We start from the raw sequence: 22,896 nt of genomic DNA, 5'->3' as shown, positions 1-22,896 counted from the left end.
GTAAGTTTGGGGGGGTTTTCCACAGATTTCAGCCTTTTTAGAGGCCGCAGCCTGGCTGGCAGGTTGGTGTATACCATGGGCGGCAATGGCACCCAGCTGAAAGCTCTTTGCATTCACCTGTCGTGGTAACGTACTGAAGCGTTTATTTGACCTCCCGCTCGCAGATCCATTAGAAAGACAATTTTTAAAGGAACTTTTTTTTTTTTTTTTTTTTTTTTTTCCACGGTTCCCCTGGGCTGAGCCGGTGACGCCGCGGCCACCGCCTGAGGGAGGCGCGGGGGCTGCCGGGAGGCGGCCCCGCCCCGCCGCCGCCATGGCGCTGTCGGAGGAGGCGCTGCGGAAGCAGCTGGGCAAGGTGCGCGCGCCCGGGCGGGGAGGGGGCGCGCGGGCCCCGCTGAGGCGGCGCCAAACGGGGGGGGCTGGGGGGCGGCGGCGGGAAATGGCGGCTTTTTAGGCGGGGCGGAGGAAAATGCCGGGTTTTTAGGCGGGGCGGAGGGAGCGGAGCGGCTTACCTGAAGCAGGAGAGGCGTGTAGCCTGAGGGATGCGGCCCCCGGTCGGCAAAAGTTCCCGCGAGTCAAAAAAATGAGGTGCTGGGAGGGCAGGGCTGGGCTAAGGGAGTGTTGCAGTTCAGTCATCCTCCTGCTCTCTGCTGGCTTTAATTTCCTCACCACCGCTTGTGAAACCCTTCTGTCCCGTCCGGGGTGCGGGATTTACGTTGCCGCGCTGCAACTGAGGTTAAAGCTGGGCCGCGCGGGGTTTCATCCCTGAGGTGCAGGGCGCGGTACCGCGTGTGATGTGCTGCATGCACCTGAAACCTTCCTCTGTGTGAAGAGTTACTCATCTCCTTCGGGTTTTTGAGGGGACAGCCGCTGCATTACTATCTCCACGCTTTAGAAACAGATTTATTTTTACAGCATCCCTCTGAGGTAAAGATGCTTTAATTTCCGTATGAGAAACGCGTATTTAAATTTGGGGCATGCCAGATAATTTTAGGTGCAAAATGAGCAAGGGCTGTGTCTGACTCACCTCATAAATCTTCTGATCTTTAGAAAAGAACAACATATTCGGAATGCCTCATTTTGCATTAATAAGCAGGGGATCAGCTGGGGAAAGATGCCTTTGATTTCACAACCAGATGTACCAACGCTTCTGAAAGTGCATTAAATTCATGTAAACAGTACTAATTTGGGCAGCGTTGAGTACTGTTTTTTTGCTGCTTGACTTCACAGTAGCCCGTAAGACTGAATGGGGAGAAGGTGACTAAAAGGCGTTTCTTTTCAGCAGCTTTGTGTTTTCTTGTACAGAGTGGAAAATAATCGTGCCATCCACGTAGCTTGTAGTATTGCTGCTGTTTCTGGTGGGGTGCCTTTCTGAAGAGATTGTAGATTTTAGCTGCTCTTATGTGACAAGTATTCCTGTGCAGTGAGAAGCGATTTAAGCCACTGTCAGGCTGCAGTTGTGTTTGCTTAGGCGAGGGTTCCAGGACAACTCCAGACTTCCTAAAATGAGAAGCAGGTGCTCTACTCTAGGAAATGGAAAAATATTCTTCATAACTTTCAAATGTGGGAGGATGCAAATCTCTTGGAAGTTGGGGTATTGGACTGGCTGGGGACAGTCTAAATGAAGTAGCAGTGATTCATTCTTGCTGACAGTTACTTTCAGATCCCATTTCAAGCATCAATACTTCTGTTAATCTGTGGGCAGGTTTTCTGCCAGTGGGAAAGAGGAATGCATTACTTTGAATTTTCTTAGCTCTCAAGGACAGCTTAAACATGGAAAAAATTTCCCAGAGGCTGATTACTTACACATTTAATATGTTTGTGGAAATCGACATCTTACGAAACTCTTCTAAAATGTACGCAGGTGGATTTGAGTTTTCAGTAGTAACTGTGTCAGGAGTAAGATGACCTCTTTTTTTCTAAGAGGTTTATACTTTTATATTGGTTTTAATTATTGTGTGCAGAGGAGACTAAATTTTATTAAGCCTCTGCTCACAGAGCTGTAAAGGGGAAAGAATGGTGTATAAGGATGTTCAGAATTTGAGTTCTAATGTATCAACAGCAGACCTGTGATACCAAAAAAAAAAAAGCAAGCTTTAAAGGTATCAGGGTTTTTTGAGAGTTTATTTCATACCCAAACTATTTATAATACTGCAAGTAATTATTACCTGCCCCTTCTGGTGTTTCTACTTTCTCTTGGTTCCTTTTCTCTATCTCTGGTAATGAAAGAAGAAGCCTTTGAATTGAAACATTTTTTTCCAGACTTTCTTTTTTTCTCCCCCCTTTGCAGTATAAATTCAGAGACCTGACCATAGAAGAACTAAAGAATGTTAACAAGACCTACCCAAACTTCACATTCTCCATGAACACATACAGTAAGAAGTGATACAGTTACTCTCAACTAATTGTGGGGATTCTTACTTGCCATAAATTCAGACTGTGTATAATAGAACCTAAGTAGTGTGAGTATCTCTCAGTGGCGTTCCTCTTTATTTTGACTTGCAGTAAAATTTCTCTTGCTATGTGACTATTTCTGAAAGTTCTTCCAAGAATGCATACATACAATTATACATATATATATAAATATACATAATATGATTCTGTGATATAAAAACCTAAGCCACTCATTCTCTAAATTTCATTTTATTTTAACTTGTCAGTAATTAAAGAAGATTGATGTTCTTCTGAATTCTTTATCTGGAACAGCACTTATCCCATATCCCATCAAAAGCATTCGGATGTCTTTAGTTTATCAAGCGTAACTTCCATAATCCCTCAGCCTAACTGAAAGTTCCTACAACACCAGAATTACCCAGGACAAGGGATTTTCAGACTAATGATGCGCTTAGTTGTACCAATGCAATTTTCATTAAGGTTACATTAAGAAATTATCTCAAAGGGGGAGGGGGGACCTTAGTAATGTTCTAGCCTTAGTTCTTCCAGGAGCAGCGTATTTGGTTTCTAAAGAAAAACTAGCGTTGTATATTGGTAGTTGTGGATGGGATTGCTGTGCCAGATTCAAAAGGATTTATTATTTCTTAAAATCACATTTTTAACTGCAGCCTTCAAGGATGGATCCCAGAAGGACCTCCTGAATTTCAGTGGTACTGTTCCAGTGAAATATGGTAAGATAAATATAATTTCCTTAACAGTTATCAATCTAATTGTAAGATATGTTGGGTACTGCCTCTTAACAATATGCTGTGCAGCTTCTTTAAAGATGGCTATAAAGGATTTTGCATGAATTGGCAGAAGCCACTTCTATTGCATAAACAAGTGCCTTCATGCACACACAGATGCTGAAATAAGGTGGTGTTAATTAGATAAGCCAATTAACTATTTAAAAAAATCATGTAGTTTGAGACTGTGTAGGCAAACTTTTTGGTTCAAATGAGGTTGCGTGAACTCTACAAGCCCTATGCTTGTATAGGCAGTGTCCAAAAATAACTAGTAGGTAATTTTTTGGGTTTTAACTCAAAGCCTTTGAAGTCCAAGGTAAAAAGAGCCTCTGCATCAGTTGTTGAGGCCTAAAATACATATGAAATGGGTAGCTATAGGAGATTTGTTTGCCCAGAGAAGGAGATGTGTTAGCTGATTGAATACCCTGGGAAACAAAGCAACAACAAAGCTTTATATTAAGAAAGACACAATTGGTAGCACTTCAGGTTGATCCAGACAAGTCTGTTATTATTAACTAATTCTAGTAACATACTTCCCAGTGTGAATCTAGAAAGTGATCTGTCAGGCTTTTCTTTGTTACTGTGAAGTGTGAATCACATGCACACATGCTTGGTTTTTAGTGCCTCTTCTCAGTGCAGAAGCTAGTAATTTTTATTTTGTGTTGAACAGGTAATTCCTATAACATTCCTATTCATCTGTGGATTCTGGATTCTCATCCCTTTGCTCCCCCCATTTGCTTCTTGAAGCCGACTGTGAACATGGGCATTTCGGTGGGAAAGCATGTTGATGCTCATGGCAGGATTTATCTGCCCTACCTGCAAAACTGGAGCCATGTAAGAGGTGGAGAGGCTGACAGGGGAGGGAAGTATTTGGGAATAAGTGCATGGTATCGCATGGAGATCAGTGGAGAGGAGCTTGGGGCTTTTTGTTTTTTGCATTTTTTGTTAATGATTATGCAAAGAGAAGCAGAATGTTACATCTCTTGAAATTATGGCTTTTGGACAGTCTGAAAAAAGTTGTAAGTGATTGTAAGGAAAATTATTTTAAGCTGAAGCACAAAGGGACTGACTTTGTTACAAAGCAATATAAGCCTCATGATACTTTTTCCTTTGTTGCTGTGAATAGTGAATAATAATACTAGACCAATGAGTATCCCTCAAGAAAGTTCAATGGAAGTTTCTACCTTTTGGGTATATCTCAGCAGCACTCTGAAACATTAGCGTGGAGATTCAAAAGCCAGTGCTGTTGCTAAGCAATTTTATGCACTGTATTAAATAACTTACTTAAATATGACTGCCAGACCAGTAAAAATTATTTAATGAATGCTAGTTTTCTGAAATGGATGGGATATAGTTTATGTTACTGATAGAGAAATTACCCTGGGAACTTCTACTAACTTCACTGTGTGTTTTGCCCAAAGGAGGACTGAATTGCCAAAACTCTGGACAGTTAAGCTTGTCTGAGAAGAACTATCCTTCTTTTAGCTATCATTTGTCCTGTTTATAATATTGGATGTGGCTATATCAAAGGCTTCCATATGTTCATCGATGCCTTCAAAAACTAGTTGCACTGATAATTTCAATTTTATAATTCCTTTTTGTTAAATTCCTTTTAATTCATACTCCTGTTTGGAAAGTATCTTCTCAAAAAGTGATGCTTTTCTTTCCCTTAAGTGTTTATGTAAGTGTTAAGGGTGTCAATATTTATAATTTGATTAAATGAACTACTGCAGTTCTTAATGAACTACTGCAGTTTACAGCTGATACCACTATATGAAATAGCTAATGAGCAGTTTTGTCTTCTGTATTGCTATATTTCAGCCTAAATCAACTGTTACTGGATTAATCAAGGAAATGATTGCAAAATTTGAGGAAGAGCTCCCTTTGTATTCACTGTCACCTTCAGATGCAGCCAGGCAATCGGAACTTCTCTCCTACATTGCAAAGATTACTGAAGGTGTGGATGTTTTCATATATTTGTTTGTAATGTTCTTATACAATATATGTTTTATTTATTGTTATTGCTTGATATCACAAAGATGCCTACACAATTTTAATACCTGAATTTTTGGTGTTTGCATGTCCACAGTGTTTGGTATTTTCTCTGTAAAATCAAAAGTGCCTCTTTTTGAACAGAGAGCTCAGATTCTCTTTATTTCAGTAAGCAGCTCATTTTGGCTGTTTGCATTTAAGCCTACTGAAAAATGCTGTATGCTTGGTGGTACTAATTTGTTGGAAATTACTGCAGCAAAACTCAATGTGAGATCTTGTGGAAGGGAAATGTGATTTTATTATAAACAAGTTGATTTTACCCGATGGCAATCATTCATTCACTCAAATCCCATTCCCTCACACTCTCACGTCCGTAGTCGCAAGCCCTGAGACCCGTCTGACCGGAGTCATTGGCGTGCACACCAAGGATGAGGAGGGATGGCTGTTGAGTCCATGTCATGTCTCTTGGTTTCTTGTTCAGTGGTGATAAGCTGATTTTGGACTTGTCTTTTATACCCTTTGGGAGTGGATACTATTTGGCATTTTTCCCTCATTTATCTCACCTATTGTACATCTTGGGCAAAATTCCTGAATTTCACAGTTCTCATGTTTTCCTTATCTGGGTATTTTATGACTCCAGTCCTCTTGGTCTTCATCCTGACACATTTTCTTGAGGTCAGTCTTTTCTTCTTCCTTCTTTTAGTGACATCACAGCTGATGAACTGTGCCAACTAGTGAAAACCTTTCCCTTTAACCATTTTCTTCTGTTTCTTCTGGTAATTGCATATACGTAAGTGGTTGTGAGCACAGATGTGTGTACACACACAATACACATTTCTAGGCAATCAATCTTAATGTCTCTGTTATAAGTCTCTCTGCACTTCACTCAGAATGAGATTCGTGTTACCAGGAGCATTGGCTAAACAACCTGAGATAATTGTATTTTAATCCAATTTCATTTTTCATGTCTTTTCAAAATATGAAATCTTTTACAGTAAATTTTATGACCATGGTATGTATTCACACCTGTAACAACAGCAAAGGGAGTATTGTTTGTATGGTCTTAGTGTCTAGCTTCTTACTATTTTTATGCTCGTATTTTCTTAGTGAAAAAGCATTCCTATCGAGAGAGCAATGCTTGTGTTTTACACCTTGCAAGTTGTGATGAATTTTCTGTGGTCAGACTTGGCTGCTATTTTGAAGAAGTTTATGTAATTTGGTTTAACTCTGGCACAACCATGATCCTTTATGAAGCAGCAATACTTGTATTGATATAGTGTGGGTCAGTACTTAAATTTCTGGTTTTCTTTTAATTGTAGGAGAGACTGACATGAAATCAAAGAGTAAAATTGGTGGATGCAGAAATGAAGGATATTTTAATAAAATTACTGTTGTTGGAGCTGGAGATCTTGGCATTGCATGTGTGCTAGCAGTTGCAGCAAAGGTACATAATTATTATAAATAGCAACAGACCCAATTAATAGAGAGGCTTCTAATCTAGTTCTTAGCATCTGACACATAGAAAAAACTCCACAGTTTTAATAGCCATGTCACTGCTTATGTCATTTACCTCTTCAGTTAACTTATAGACACACAGAAGTGTTACTTTCTGCCCTGTTTTCTCAGTCAGATTTTTAAATACAAAGTGTTGAATATTGAATTAACTTATTTTGATAATCCTTAGTTAAAGGATTTTTGCCAGAGTGGTAGCTTCTTACAGTTGGGATCTCCTGGTCCCCTGGAAAAGGATCATCTCTAGATGGTCTGTACTTCATTATGACTGCATGCTCAGACATGACAGTAACATCAACATTTATAACTTCCCAGAAGTGGTTTTGTGAGTTTTTTATTTGTTTCATAATAATTTTCCAATTAAACTCACCAAACTAAATTCTTTTTCTTGTGATTTGACAGTAATTTGGTCAGCAATTTTGTTTTATACACATTACAACAAACACTGGAATTGGAGGAATACTGGTTTTTATTCCTCACCCCACAAGAACAAGTTTTGGTTTGTTTTATTGTCGATCTGCATTTTTTTTATTCATACAGGGTGCTGCAGACAAGGTGGTTCTTTTGGATCTTTCTGAAGGTGCAGCAAAAGGAGGGACCATGGACTTGGAGATCTTTGCTCTGCCAAATGTGGAGATCAGCAAAGGTATCAGATGTTGTTTCTGGAATGGGAGTGAGTACTGTGTGTGCTTGTGCTCGTTTTAATGAGAGCAAGACACTCAGGGGGGATACAGAGGCTCTGGCATGTAGGCCATCTTTTTAAAAAAGATGTTGTTATCTTTTCATGACTGCTTGCTTTCTTCATCCTTTCAGGGTAAAATTAGGAAGGGAAGGTTCAGCAAAGCTTGCATTGCTTTTATTTCAGGCTTTTAAAATTCTGTTTATGAGGTGAAAGTGTGTGAGTCTGTACTTCCAGGGTAAGAGGCTAATGCTGAAATTGGACTCATGCAGAAATATAGAGAGGCCAAGCTAGTACTTCAGTGTCATAGAGGGAAGGAAGGGGGGAAAAAATATGTGTATGTTAAGGGATTTAGAGATAGCTGTGAGAGCAGTGTTAAAAAGGCTGATGAATGAAGGTAAGTTTCAAAATGCTACTTTCCTAAGTTGATGTTCATTAAACGTGCACATGGCCAATAGTCAGTTTTTAATCATTATCACTGCATAATCAAACAATTAGTTCTTAACAATCTTCTTCCCAGTTGGCTGGGAATGTACAATTCAAGAGTCAATGCCATGTCCCATAATTAGTGATGATGGTTATAGTCATTGATGGTCTTAGTTGCAGAGGTCGAGGTGGTGCAGCTCAAGAGCTCTTCCATGGGGGAAGCCGGAACTGAGTTGAGCAACTTCCCCATTTTTCCTTGCTTGTGTGTCATGTGTTTATGTTCCTTGTGCCCCCTCCGAGATGAAACGGGGGGCTTTCTTCTGCTTCTGATGTAATTTATCTTATTTTGAGGACAGGGAGTTGTTTTGATTCCACCAGTCATCTTACCTGCTTCTTTTGCCCTTGACATTGCCTGCTCTACATCCTTTGATCTTACCTTGCAGGTTTTACTGCAAGCACATTTTTTCCTGAACCCTGGTAGTACAACTGTACCACAAATCTCTGTGCCTTTATGGTTACCTATTATATATTTACATTTAGCTGAGCTGCAAACAGCTTATATGTTATTGCTGGCTATGCTATTAGTAGTGTTACAATACTGCAAAATGCTTATACACTGTCACCTGTTACTTTAGCATGCTTATATCTATGAATTTCTGCAGCAAATGTGGTTGTGTGTTTTCTTGGGCTAATAAATATGTGTCTTTTACTTGAGCTAATGAATAGACTTTTGGAACACTTTATGGTTGTCTACATGTCCTTGATTGAGCTATAAGATCAAAAATTATAGAAGCCTCAGGCAAAAGAGTAAAAGTCTTTCCCCTTCTTTAAAACTTGGAATAAAAATGAAGGAGCCTTTTTATGGATATTTTTTTTTTCTCTCCAAGAAAACTTTGGAAAAACTTATCTGTCAACCCCATCTAGATGTTTTCAGGCCTCCACTCTGTAACCTTGGACAAACTGCAGACTGTCTTCTGTGTTTGCCAACTATGAAATGGGAAAGTAGTTCTGTGGGAGAGCTGTGTCTTACAGGTGCTGTGGAAGTGCCCCAGATTTCACACTGGGGGATATGGGGGTAAACAGGAGGCAAAGAATCCCTAACTAAGATGGATGTTGCAGTTCAGTCTTTAGGATGGGTCTTCATTTTGCATCCAAAACTTAGAATGACATACATTTTAAAAATATTTTTTCTTTATATTTTCAGATTTTTCTGCTTCAGCTGATTCAAAAGTTGTGGTACTTACAGTTAATTCTCTGGGTAATGCTCAGACTTATCTTGATGTCATACAAAGCAATGTGGATTTGTTCAGAGGAATTATCCCAGCAATATCGCACTACAGTCAGAACACTGTTCTCCTTGTTGCTTCTCATCCAGGTATGTTGGTACTTCACCTTATGTTCTGTCCCTCAGCTGGTTTCCTCTTTGGCCTGTTTTAAAAATACGTTACTGCTGAATACACTTCTTAGTCAAAAATTCTTGCTACTCTGAAAGATGTTTTCCTTTTCAGCTTTGAGCAGGACACTGAGGGTTTTTTCTTTACTGTTACCAAGATAAAAGAAAATAGTATACTTTGTTTTGTATAAAAGGTATGTATTTATGTCTCTGTACATAGTTTCAACCTGATTGTATCTACAAGATTAGCATCCATTGGCTGTCGTCTTGTCAGTTGTGAGTTTTATGTGTATATGTTTCTCCTGTGCAGTAAGGATAGATGCATGTGTGTTATGTGCCACATGATCAGACTCACAGACTACTAATACATAATATAGTGTTGATAGTAAATAGTGCAGCTGTGTTTTGGTGGAAAGTTTAAATCTGTTGGGTCAGTGATACTGTGAACTAAGACAAAGCAAAAACCCTACTTAAAAGGGGAAGAAGTAAGCGTGAGCCTCTCTGTCCTGTAAATGCACTGAAGACAGCTCTCTCCTATTTATCAAGTGCTTCTTGCTCTTCCTATCATTTAGAGCTGTGGAGATGGAGAATGCTTGCCAAATTAAAAGAAATTAAACACTGGCTGAATTAAATTTAGAAGCATGTGAGATTTTTGGTAGAGGGAAGCATGGTGACTCATACTGAAGTTTCAGTTCTCTTAAAACTTTACCTGGACTGTGAATTTTCTTCACCTCCTCCCCACCTGACTTGGTGTTTTAGGTTGAAATAAGCATGTAAGAACATATCAGTAGCTTATACCTTTTCTAAAGTAAACAACTTGGTCCGGAGTTTTTTGTAACTGTGATTTGTAGTTTGCAGTTCTGTTGAATTTTGAGTGGTCCTTCATTGTCAACATATTTTTCTTTCACATATAGTTGAAGTAATGACCTTTGTGTCGTGGAAGCTGAGTGCATTTCCCAAAAGCAGAGTTATTGGAGTAGGTGCCAACCTAGATACTGAGAGATTTCAGTACGTACTGACAAACCTTTTGAAAGCACAAATGCTGGCGAAGGATGCTTGGATTATTGGTGAACAAGGGGAAGACAAAGGTAAAGTGATACTTATTATGACTATGAGTATGTAATGTCCTGGCAGTGCTTAAGTAATTGAGTAATGAAAGAATAATTGAGAAAAATAATGAAGGTAGTCATAAGCAGGGTGGTAGACTTTCAAAAATAATGGTTCTAAATAATACAGTTCTGGTGTATGCCCAAGACTGTAGACCTGGAGTGGTAGCAAAAGGTTAGACGTACTGAGAGAGGAAGGAAATGTGGTATAATATATGGTAGGTTACTGCTAATGTAAGAATTATTACGTATTACTTCATTTTTAAGCAAGTGTCTCTGTCCAGGTGCTACTATAGTTTATTTAAGCAGTCCAGGGAACTTTAGAAGGTCATCAACTGCATTTGGGTGGTTGTGGAGGAAGGAAAGTTTGGAAAGCTTGAATTTTATTTTTTTTCTTCTCCTCACCTGGTACCTATTCTAGTCACTGTTTAGATGTTCATTTAAATGTTTGTTTCTATTTAGTACCATCATGGACCAGTTGTAATTCAGTTGCAAATCAAACAGAAGCAATGGCTGCTTGTAACTCAAGAGAAAAGGTGGCTAACAGGTAATGCCATTATAATCTTAAGGGTTTTTTTCTTCATGTTTATGCACTTGATGTTTGCAGAGCTTTTTCCTTCAGCTCTTTATAAAGAGCTCTGAATGCTCTAAAACATTCAAACATGGAGTTTATAGGAAATTGAAGGTCTGGGTGTCAGTCACTTTTATATATGTGTATATGCCCACTATTTTTCTGAAGTTCTTAATGTTGTGCCTGTGGTGATCTAAGGACAAGACAAGCTTTGTAGAATATACATAAGAATATTAGAGCTGCGAGTCTGTGTGTTTTGAAAAAAAAAAAAAAGGTAGACAAGCCTTCTGGCACACTTTCCTCAGTTTGTGTGGAAGCAGTTTACTTCAAAGCAAAGCACAAGTTTGGATTAATTCACCTGATTTAATTAGCCACGTATCAGTTACACCTCTTGACAGAAAAGGGAATTGTTACTATGTGGGTAAACTGCACATAAAATTCTGTAAAGCAATTCTTAATTCCCTTCTGTTGTTTTCCAAAACAGAGAATCGTGCTTTTACAGTACACATTACCTGATATGGTATATTTAATCCGTCTTTTGGGTTTTACATATAAACCAAAATAAGAATAATTAAAATCTAAACATCATGTTTTTCTCCTTTTCTTGGTTTATATAGAGCTATGGAAGTTCTAAAGGGAAAAGGTCAGAGATCTTGGTCTATTGGGCTCTCAGTTGCTGATTTGACTGACAGTATACTGAAAGATAAAAGAAAGGTTCATTCTGTATCCACTCTGGCAAAGGTAAATGTGTTATTAATATCTTTTGATTGGCACTGTAATGATATGACCATTAATTTTAACAGCACAAACATCTCAAAGTAACTGTTCTGAAGTAGCACTATTTTGGTTACTTTTTTCCAACAACAGCTTTCAATTCTAGCCCAAAAATGAGCAAAGATCAATTATTGTGTTATTCCAAAACCAACATTAAAACTGGATTATTTTCCCCAAAATACGAGAGTCCAGAGGGAAAATACATTCAGGGTTGCTGATCAGCTCCCCTCAAATAGCTGGATTTGGCAAATGAAGAGAAATGTGTGTGTCGCAGTTTCCAAGTACTCAGTATTGAATGTAGGTTTCTCCAGAGGCCAAAAGAGTTCAGTATCTTTTATGAAAGTTATAAAATGCATTTTTTGCCAGTATTTCACCAGCTTTTAAACAGCTGCTTTTTTACTCCTTGATACTTTACATTGAGGAGAAGATTATGAAGCTGTATTTAACTTAAAATTATAGACTGAACCTTGTTTAAAGTTTATCCTAAGAGGCTTCATTAAAGCATTAATAAATCATATGAGGAAAAAACCCATGTAGAAACATTTGTCACTTCTATTGGAGGTTTCAGAAGGGTGATTTGCATGTCCCAGTGCAGGGTAGCTGAGCAGGCCGATTATTCTGTCAAGTACAGACATATACCTAATTTCACCATGTTTTCAAGTAAAGTTTTTAATCATTTATGAACTAAATGCAGATACAGGGGAGCAACAAGTCTCTCATTCTGTAGTTACTCTGCAGTTTGTAAAATTTCCCATACAGATCCTAAAAATAATCAAAATCTACAGTGTAAACTTGAATTACAGGGGTATAAGTTTAATGGAGTCTCTCACAGAATGAATATGGGATCAATACCTGAAAAATATTCCCCAGATAGCTCCCTTTGGCTGCATTTTAAAATTTCTTTTGTTCAGTCCTAAAACAACTAATGATACTGTACTATGAAGTGTATCTGCTTATTCTACCTAAGAAACTGGTTAAACAGTGTTTTGTAGTATAAACTTTGCCTGCATTATAGAGGTCTGATACATCTATATTGGAAACTCCTCCAAGTGTGGCATGGTTCAACATTTTATCTGTACAGTAATATTTTATAGTTTCTGTACAGTAACTCATTGCACAGGATCTAAAATAACTGGAATTTGACCTGTGCAAAACATGCCATATAATGGAATATCCTTGCTTAATTAAAATAATCAAGTTATTTTATGTAGTGCCATGCTTCAGACAGAGCAGAAATAAGTAACTGTGTGACAGTGTTCTTTGCGTGTTGTTTCAGGGATGTTGCAATATAAACAGTGAAGTATTCTTAAGTCTACCATGTATTCTTGGAACCAATGGAGTGATTGAAATGGTCAAACTAGAAGAAGATCCACTAGTGCAAGAGAAACTGCAAAGCAGTGCAGGATCAATTCATGACCTTCAGCAGCAGCTGAAACTGTAAGCGAGCACAAGGGAAGCACAGCGTCTGCTCACAAAAGTCAGAGATTTGCTAGGCAGAAAGGGTTGCTTGGTATATATGGATTTCTATATAAAACAATAAGCTTTTTTACTTTACTTTCAAAAAGTGCTTTCTTAGTTTTGGTTTAAATTATTTAATACCGCACTGCACAGAAATTTCTTATTTGAAGAGTGCATTTTTGGTAGCCAAAATGAGGAGGGTAATGTGCAAGAATGTTTTACCTAAATTCAGGTGACTTTTGCATGGTTTTTTTATTGCTAATTATAGCCCAATTCTTGGGTTATTCTTAGCTCTTTGCACCTCACTAGGACACAGTCTAGAGCAACTTACCTAGCTCTGTGGAAACTCCGGTGTGCAGAGCTCACTAGAGCTTTTCCTCCTGGTTTCTAAGTGCTGCATCGGGCTTGTCTAGAATGTGGTCACACTCCGGCTCTTCGGGGCACCAGGGGGATGCAGTTTGGTAGCTCGGTCTTTCATGCCTATCACAGATGCTCTTATGTCAATGGACTCCTGCTTGTTACTAAGGGGAAAAAAGCTAAAAGCATGACCTTAGCATGCCTGAAGGCTCTGTTGGATGTTTAATGATGTCTGAGACTTTCTGGTCATAACTCGTTTGCTCTTATTTTGTAAGGATGTTCAGAGCACCAAAGCACCTGCAGTTCTCAGTGCACGCAGGCAACACTATTCACCTGTTCCAAGGCTGCACAGGGTTCCTTCCTGAAAGGGAGGAGCAGGGGGTGAGCTTCAAATAAAGAATAAAATCTGACAGTTAAGTAATGCAGAAGTATCTGCAAGTTCAGGCCTTGATCCAAAGCCAGCTGATGTCAATAAGCTTTACATCAGCCCGAAGAGAATACAGCTGCTTGAGAAGGCAACAGCACCTGTAACCCGCCTCGGGGGAGGCCAAGGATGTGGCGAAAAAGCAGGATGTGGATTTTCAGATACATCAAAAAGCAGGTGTTTTTTTTTTTAAGATAAAGGGGTTTTTGGTTTTAACCTCTTGATTCACTGCACTGGTAAAAGACTGTATTTGTCCTGATTATACCTCAGCATCACGACGCAGGCAGAGGGGACGTGGGCTCCGCTCCTGGTGCATGCAGTGTAGGAATGTCACTCCACGCTTACATTTTGAGGTGTGACTGGTTAAATATTGATGAAGCTTTCTAAGCAAAAGTAGGATATTTGTCAAAGCCAAAGATCCATTCCTTTGTGCCTTCTGGTTCTATCTCGCAAAGAGCCAGACTTGCAAGGAATTCTGAATTCATATTGATCTCTGAATTAAGATAAAAATAGAAAGGAAAAAACCTTCAGTAATTTTTTTTTCAGGGTGTATTCAACTTTCCTTCTTTGTGGTGGTCAGTGTTAGGACAAAATTAGTGATGACTGTAGGTGGAGAACTTTGTTGCTCTATTAAAAAAAAGAGCACCCAACACAAGGGTTAGACTTTTTTTTCTTACTTTGGAAAAAGCAGCATAAAATTACAGTTTTACATTGTTCTTCAAGGTGTTGTGTTTAATCTGTTGAGCATTTATTCCCGTGAATAGTCGAGGTGTTTTGTTTATTTGGGTTTTTTTTTTATTAATAGTTTTAATCATGAAGAGCTGCGAACTCTTCCCGGGGTGTTTAGGTTGATGCTTCTAACGCTGGCTCGTCACTCGCGTGTTTGTGTGGTATTCCTTGAAAAATAACCGAAGGACCGCACTCGGGGGCTCTGCTGGGAAGTGGCACTTTACATTCGCACGGGAAAGTGATTCCCAGAAATACTTTTTAACAATAAACGGCACTACAAACCATTTTTCACACAGTCTCGGGTGTGTTTCGGGTACACAAACTACTGCTGGAGCGTGGTGTCCTCGCCCGGGGGCGGGGAGGGGGCGGTGGCTGCAGGCGGGATCCCCGCCGCGCCGCCCCTCGCCCTCCGCCGGAAGTGCCGTCAGGGCCGGCCGGAAGTGGGGTGTCGCTGCCGGAAGTGGGGTGTCGCTGCCGCTTCCGGGGTTTTTATGTAGGGGCGGCCGGGCCGGGCCGGTGCGCGGGGGCGGCGGCGGCACCGGGAGCGGCGGGCGGGCGGAGGAGGGGCCGGCCGCCATGGCGGTCTCCGAGAGCCAGCTCAAGAAAATGCTCGCCAAGGTAATGGCGCGGCCGGGGGCACCGAGAGCTCCTTCCCCGGCGCGGGGGGCTGCGGGCCGGCCCTGCCTTCTGCCTGCCTTGGGGCGTCGGGCGGGGCGGCCGCGGGGCCGGGCGGCGGGGAGCGCGGTCCTGCCCGCGGCCTGGGGCGGGGGCCCCGCGTCTCCTTCAGCCTCGGCGCCGGCCCCCGGGAGCGGCGGGCTCGCCGTTGCCAGGTCCCTCCTGACAGGCGGTCGCGGACAGCCGGCAGACTGCGGGGAGGGAGCTCCGGCCGTAGTCGTGTAGAGGGAGGGCCGGGCGAAGCGGCGGTAGAAAGGCGGTGTCAGGGCCCCTGGACGCTGTAGATTGAGTTGGTTTGTAAAGGGAGGTAGGCTGCATCAAAACCTAAAATACGGCATTATTTGTACTGCTGTGGAAGTTTGGTTCTGGACCAGGATATTGCTGGCAAAAGCTGAATAGACACCATTTGCCCGGCAGAAGCTGTCGTGCATGGAAGTGGATCGGGGCTGCGGTGTGGGTTTTTGGGTTGTACAGCGGCGTTTGCATTCACCGGTTAAATGAAGGTGGAAGGCAAGGTCAACTTCATTAACTAGAATAAGGGTGCATTTCTTCATGACCCATGTTTAAAGGAACAAGAAAATCTCTTGGAAGGTAAATCATTCATCACTGAATCATACAGGGCCATGTGCAGTTGTACCACTCTTCAGGTGAAAACTGGGCTTTGTCCAGCAGCTTGAAATGAAAACCTGCAAGGCTGAATATTTAAATGGAGTTACGTTTTTGTTTGGGGGGATTTTTTTAGCAACAGTCATATTTGCACAATTTTAAAATGAAATACGATAGGCGAGGATCTGATCAAAACTGAAGAAACCTTATTAAAGGGTCTTTCATCAGCATGGAATCATAAGCAAATTTTTTTATCAGCTGTAAAATGAGTGCTGAATACTACCTTGGTGTCAGCAAATGAGATCATGTATATGTTTGTATACACCTGTCTTCCCTAAATGAATTATTGCCATGCCACAGAAGAAACAGAAAGGCAGTCCTGTGTCCTTTTTCCCCCACACTCCCCTATTTTATACCCTCATCTGACTTTCTGAAGGTAAGTTCAAAGCGCAAGGTACCTAATAACAGATGAAAAATGGAGTTACCATTTCACTACTTTATTTTTCAAAAATGGTTACGCTTTCAGTTTTATAGAGGGAAGCTTAGTTATTTCCCATATTGAATAGCTCAGTGTGAAATAACAAAAGACTTAAGCTGTAGTTTGGGTGAACGTAACCACTTAATTTAACTTCAGATATTTACCTGCTGTCTGATCTTGAAAAGCATCTCTCTGTGATGTTTCCTGATACCTAAATTGACGAGGATGCATTTGCCTTCTGAGGATGGAGGAGGGAAAAAAGAAGTTTAGAAAGTAAGAATTCAAAATAATCAGTTTTAGTTACCTTTGTAGAAATCACTAGGATCTTGTATTTTCCAAAGAGATTTTGACATTTCTTGGAAATGCTTGACTACTTACTATATGAACATGGGAGAAAGATTGTCTTGTAGTATTCTGGTACTCCTTAGAATGGAAAAAAGAAGTAAGCACAAAAGAGCATACTCTGTGCTTTAAATAATAAAAAATTCTAGAAAAGCCATCATTCTCCTTAGGAAAAGCTTCTTCATATGTCATTTTATTTTACAGAACTTCAATCTTCTGTAATTATCTGGATCGAAGTATTGAAATTAATAGCTGATGTGCCCTTAATTTTGCTTGTGGCAGTATCTTGAATCTTACAAGCTTCTCTCTACTAAGTAATTATCATTCAGTGGAAAAACTATTTGTAGCAATACTCTTAGTTTTAAGAGACACGTGAAAGTATTTTTTAATTTTCAGGTCTTGGACCTAATTTTTAAAAACACCCCAGATAACCAAATCTGTGTTTTATCAGCCCTATCAACCCCTGTGTACAGACTCCCAGTGTGCCAGCTGAGCAGGCAGGCGTTTTTTCTATTCCTTGACTAAACAGACTTGAGACTCTTGTGCCAAAAGTGGAGTTAAATCCTGACTCTGGATCCTTGTGCCTGTTAGGAGCTTCTGTTAGTGGAAGCCAGTTCTCTTTTTAAAAGTGATGATGCCAATCCTGCACCATAAGGTACGTTCCTATAGAAAGACCCCCTTTTTTTAAAGTAGCTGGTGACACGCTCTCATCTGTACTGTAGTGACACGCTCAGTGATGTGGGTATGTACTACTAGTCTCTGGCTGGCCTAGCCAGAATGTCCCAGACCTCTGTCTCTGTGTTGTAGCAATGCCCGTTATCTATTTCACTTCCGCTAGGTGTTGGGGAGGGAGGGAGGGGTGTACTCAAACGCTAGCAGAGTTGTCTGTCCTCTGTCGAGCCCCTCCTGCACACTGCTGATCCTGCACCCACTTTCCAGAGGAGGCTGAGGTGCTTTGCTGCAGCCCTCCCACCAAAAGGGTCTGCCCTGCCCCTCCGGCTGACTGACCTCTGTGCTGGAGCCCCCCGCACACGCAGCCGTCCCTGCTGGAGGGGTCCCTCGCTTTCTCACAGACCCACGCTTTGCAGACTGACCCGATGGCTGTTTTGCCCTTGGTCATTTCAGGAAGATAAGTCACAGCATTGGCCAAAGCACAGGTGCTTTTTGTAGACTAAGGTGGCATTATGGGAAGTGGCATGGTGGGCTCATCTCTGCTCATTAAATAAGAGTTATCATGCCCAGGAGTAGCATCCTTGTCACTCTCTGTAGATAATAGGAAGAAGAGTTCATTTCTAAGCTTCACAACTCATGAGTGTTGGAGCAAAGGTGACCTTTGGCTGTGGTGTAACACTTTTTGCTCTTGGGTGATGTCTGAATGAATTGGTTCAGATGTTGTTAATGTCTGCATGCTTTGGGTATTGCACATTTCATTGTGTTGGGTCCTTTGTCTTCCTACCATGGTTGAATGAAAGGATGCTGTCTGTTTATGTTCCTTAAGATATCTGAAGATTGTAATCTTTTAAAAATTTTATTACAGTGAAAACATTGCCAAGGGACTACATTGTTAGTTTTTCTTTTTAATGGTAGTTATCAGGAGGAATGGCCACAAGGTTAAAGAGCTGCACCACGTGGTGAACCAGCTCTCTGTTGCCCAGGAGCATCTCCTTCATTGTCTGGATTATAGTTCTGAGTCTGTTAAATTCTGTGGTAGTGTATCTGTGGTTTACAGATCTTCTGTGCTGTGAGTTACTCCCTGATCCAGATAAAAGGAAGGGGGCGAAACCAGTATTACTACTGATAATATCGTGCTGTGAAATGTCTGCTTTCTAGTTGATAAAATACATGAAAATACTGATCAATGATTGATAAATACTGTGATGCTTTGTAAAGTGCTATGAAAGATATCTGTGTGAGGTTCAGATCCTAGATAGCTGTGTATCAGCAATGTTCAAAACATCACTATGTTTGTTCAGATGCGGGGGGTGCGTTTTAAGATCCACATACATCTCAAGATATTGTTGGTTATGGTAGAATGTGAATGAAAATGCAATAATTTTCCTCAAATCCCTTGATGTATGGACCCTATTTAAGACTAACAGCATCTTAAAACATTGTTAAAGTTCCGTTAAGTTTTATAGGCAGTGTTCAGTTAAGTAATATAGAGAAAGAAATTCTTATTCCAAAACAAGAGTGGAGAAGAGTGTCCATTTATCCATGTAAACTCTCATAAACACAATCTATTGGGTAAAATAAAACAAAAATAAATTATGCTGAAAATTTAGTCTCTAAAGTCATTCTTTCTCTTTTGTTTTCCAGTATAAGTATAGAGACTTAACTGTACAGGAGACAACCAGTGTTATTACGCAGTACAAGGACCTCAAACCTGTCATGGATTCATATGGTTAGTCTGCATAAGAAAATTTTTGCTGTTGAATTGTTGAAGGTTTAGATATATTTGGTAGCTTTTGTGGGGAAAAAGGAGATTAAAACTAGAAAACATCATTTGAGTTTCTCTTCTTGATCTTTGACATCGATACTTCCTTAGAAACACAGACAGTTATTTTCTCACATAACCTTTCTATATTACTGAGCCTGATATGCCAAGAAGTGTTGCATTTTTCACAGCTTAATTTTTAGTTACTTGCTCAGTGATGTCATATCAGTTGGTGTCCTGAGATTGCTGGTGTTTCACAAATTCAGATTTGCTGTCATGTAAAGGTATTTTTAGAGTTCTATTTAGAAAGAACTGTAAATGAATGAACAAATACTTCATTCTGCCAAAGTAATTGTGGCAGTCCTTCAGAGTATGAAGAAAATTGGTATGAGGGGTTTTTTAATGTAAATTAACAATGACAGTCACTGTTAGCTATTTCAAAGGCTCTGAGTGACTTTTGAGTGTGTTGAATTAAGATGATGTCTGGGGTCAGCTACAGAGGCTGAGGGCATGATTTCACAAGATAGAGTGAGCCAGCATAGCTGCTGAGGTCGTCCTTCTGATCACCTTTTTTAACTGTCACCTGTGGGATTCCTCAGTGAGCTAATTTATATTACTGATACATCATCAGAGATTTTATAGCCGCCTGCTTTCTAAATTCTAAATCTGGATTGAGAACTATTAAGAAGAGACATGGACAGCTAGAACATAAATTAGTTTTAACTTGAATAGCTGCGAGCCAGCAGCTGTCACTGAAATAAAAATTCATGCAGTGACTGGAGAATCGAAAACAATAGTGAAAGGACTGCAAGTTTGCATAATGATACTGTTCGGAATTCCAGCTGGCTTTGAGCTGTAGTAAGAAGCCCATTTGTGTTACCTAACTCTTTCTAAGCTGCCTGGGAAAGGCTGAGCATGGAACCACTTACAGATAATTGGTACTATTTGCAGCAGTGAAATGAGCAACAAGAAACTCATTACATTGCTGTTCAGATAGTTTTCAGGTTTATATTATTAATGGAATATATACCCGCGTTTCAGTCCCAGCATGTTCTACCTGTCTTTGCAGAACATTAGCACCAAAACAATTGGACACGATAAGCTACGACTAGAAACTTCCAGGTGAAATTAGGAAAATAGAGGCTTTATTACCAGAAGTTGGTTTATTCAGCCAAGAATAATCTGTTGGTTTGAAAGTATGGGAAAACTAAATACAGAACTCAGTAAATTGAGGCCAGGGTTCCTGGGCAGTTTGTGAACTAAGCCTAAGATCTGGCAGTGAGTGAAGTGCTACGTGTTTTTTCCTCTTCAGTGTATTATTGTTTGGTTAAATTACCTTTACTGGTTATGTAATAAATGCCTATGGCCCAGTAATTTTCAGTATTCTTGCTGACCTCTTTGTTTGGAGAAATCATAAGGAATTCTTTGTAATCCTAAAATGACAGTTAAATTCAGATTATTTCTGCAGCAGTTTGTATGATTTGCAGTTTGTGTGGTTCCAACATGTTTTAGTTGGTCTGTGAATGAGGAAGCTAGTTTTATTTGCAGCGAAGGTAGTTTGACAATAATTAGTCATTCATTTCTCAGAAATATGTTATACATAAGAAGTTACCTGATGGTAGACAATCATATGCTAGTCCATAAATGTGCAACAGCAGAACCTTTCAAGTTGATTCTATATATGTGTAACTTCTGAAAACTTATGCTAATAAATAGATGGGGTATAACCTGAACAGAGATTAATGTAGCAAATATGTCTGTTTTAAAAGTACTGTTTGTTCCCTTTCAGTTTTTAACGATGGTTCATCTAGGGAGTTGATGAGCCTCAGTGGAACCATTCCTGTGCCTTACAGAGGTATGCATTTATTATTATTGTCACCACCACCATTATTTACCCAAATTACATGAAAAACTATTTAGATTTGTGCTGGTTCAACTTCACTACTTCGGTGATCACTATTTTCTTGAAATCCTTTACTTGTCCAAAGTATAATGTTTTAAAGAAATTGTTCCCTATTTTTGCTGCAAAATGAAATTTTAATGTTGAGCATTGCTGCTTCAGTCTTGTACAGCTCTGTAACATTTCTTTCTGTACTGCACATTCTTCAAGCTTCTCAATTGAATGAGTATTGCAAACCATTTATTGATGCAGCTAATGATAGTTCAGATTAGGGTCTAATCATGCTGCATTGTAGAACAAATGAGATAATGGATTAGTGGTAAATGATAGTTGTAAATCAAAGTTAAATTGTTCTGAAAAATGTTGAGTTCTTGGCCATATTGTGAGCTCTTTGTTGGATGTTACTAGTACATTTTGGCTCAGCTTCTGACTCTGTGCAGTTGAATTTACTGGGTTTAGGAGTTTTTTATAAATCTGTATACAAGATGACAGTTGGAAGAATTGGAATAACCTTTAAAATCTTTCAAAATATCTTTTCTAGGTAACACATACAATATCCCAATTTGCTTGTGGCTGCTGGACACCTACCCTTTCAACCCCCCAATTTGTTTTGTTAAACCCACTAGCTCTATGACAATAAAAACTGGGAAACATGTTGATGCAAATGGAAAGATATACCTTCCTTATCTGCATGAGTGGAAATACGTACGTACAGGGAACTTGAAATTCTCAAATTGCGCAGTTCTGAATTCTTTTAGATAGTTGTATAGTTTTTAAGAAAAGTTATAATCTTATTTATTTGAGATCTTAAATATTTTTTTTAATGAAAACAACTGCTTATTATTTGTAATGCCTTAAAGTTCAGGATGTTGCATTCTCTTGCCTGGTTCTTTGCATCTTTAGTTACAGTTTGTCTGATTAAACAGTGCAGCATAGGTGTCCTTCCCTGTCAGGACACTGATGTGAAGATCTGTGAGATAAAAATATTTACAGAAGGGAAATTATAAATTCTGTTAAAACATCTCTGGGCTGAAATTAATCTCTGTCACTAAAATGGACTTGTATGAGCACTTGGACTTTATGTAGATGTTGCTGGACCTTCAAGTATATGGATACATTTGCTTTACCAATAAATAAAGGCATTGAGCAGTACAGGCCTCATAGAAGTTGTGACCAAAACATGGACTTGTAAAGAAGATGAACTATGCTGACAAGGTCAGAAAAATAGTACAAGATGCATAGTTCTGTAAAAAGTGATTAACAGGAATAAATTTATTAAGCATGGGTGGTGGTTCAGTGCTTGCATGTTAATAGTGGAAAAATGACTGCCCAGATCAGGATGCAGGTCTTGCACGAGCAAGAGGATCGTCTGAGATACAGGTGATACAGAATTCATTCAGTTTGAGACGTTGGTAAAAATAACTAAGAGGATTATAGAGCTAAGAAAATTTAGAAATAGGATATGTAATCTGGTGCTGCATACATGATGCTTGTCCTTATTTTGGTGAAATGAAATCATGCCTATATTAAATGTAGTTATAAACTGAGAAGCGTAGTTTAGCTATATTTAAAGGAGGTTTGTGCCACTCCTCAGTGGGTTAGAATATTTTTTTCTGTTGAGCCATTCTGAACCTGAGCAAAAACTATATGCTTTATGAAATTGAAATAGCTGAAAACTTAGTGATCAGTACTTTTTTCATGTTGGAGAGTGGATTTACGTTTTTAAAAAAATATAATAATCCATCATTGTACAGTCATCTTCAGTCGTTTATTGCCCTGCAGTTGATATGGAACAATGTATTACCCAGTTTATTCTGAGTGTAAACACTACTGCAGCTGTATTTTGCTATACTGTTTTGAA

At 39.6% G+C, this 22,896-nt stretch overlaps 3 protein-coding genes across 7 annotated transcripts in view; all 3 read left to right on the top strand.

Moving 5' to 3' along the window:
* Window positions 1-2,375, top strand: part of SPTY2D1 (SPT2 chromatin protein domain containing 1) — a 31,021-nt gene extending 28,646 nt beyond the window's left edge. Inside the window, exon 7 of the mRNA XM_074841844.1 lies at window positions 2,291-2,375. The gene's annotated coding sequence lies outside the window, so the exon portion shown is untranslated. The remainder of the gene's footprint in view (window positions 1-2,290) is intronic.
* UEVLD (UEV and lactate/malate dehyrogenase domains) lies at window positions 285-20,970 on the top strand. 4 transcript variants are annotated; one of them, XM_074841846.1, is made up of 14 exons: window positions 285-355; window positions 2,291-2,375; window positions 3,063-3,125; window positions 3,850-4,013; window positions 5,001-5,136; window positions 6,491-6,615; window positions 7,224-7,329; window positions 8,993-9,163; window positions 10,096-10,269; window positions 10,750-10,834; window positions 11,476-11,599; window positions 12,909-13,069; window positions 19,018-19,102; window positions 20,925-20,970. In XM_074841846.1, the coding sequence occupies exons 1-13, from the start codon at window positions 314-316 to the stop codon at window positions 19,034-19,036; spliced, it is 1,455 nt and encodes a 484-aa protein (XP_074697947.1). In that variant the 5' UTR covers window positions 285-313; the 3' UTR covers window positions 19,037-19,102; window positions 20,925-20,970. The 4 variants fall into 4 exon arrangements, with proteins under 4 accessions (XP_074697947.1, XP_074697950.1, XP_074697949.1 ...); XM_074841849.1 differs by having other exon boundaries at window positions 12,909-13,109; window positions 20,925-20,946; XM_074841848.1 differs by lacking the exons at window positions 19,018-19,102; window positions 20,925-20,970 and having other exon boundaries at window positions 12,909-14,884.
* The window catches only part of TSG101 (tumor susceptibility 101), a 21,318-nt gene continuing 13,495 nt past the window's right edge, over window positions 15,074-22,896 (top strand). For both annotated transcript variants that reach the window (XM_074841852.1, XM_074841851.1), the window contains exons 1-4: window positions 15,074-15,218; window positions 19,018-19,102; window positions 20,925-20,990; window positions 21,577-21,740. In XM_074841852.1, coding sequence (XP_074697953.1) covers window positions 15,177-15,218; window positions 19,018-19,102; window positions 20,925-20,990; window positions 21,577-21,740 — 357 coding nt within the window. In that variant the 5' untranslated portion in view covers window positions 15,074-15,176. The remainder of the gene's footprint in view (window positions 15,219-19,017; window positions 19,103-20,924; window positions 20,991-21,576; window positions 21,741-22,896) is intronic.

Source organism: Strix aluco, chromosome 16 (genome assembly GCF_031877795.1).
Source record: "Strix aluco isolate bStrAlu1 chromosome 16, bStrAlu1.hap1, whole genome shotgun sequence".
Lineage (NCBI taxonomy): Eukaryota > Metazoa > Chordata > Aves > Strigiformes > Strigidae > Strix > Strix aluco.
The sequence above is the reverse complement of the archived record's forward strand: the minus strand, read 5'-3'. Positions and strand labels throughout refer to the sequence as shown.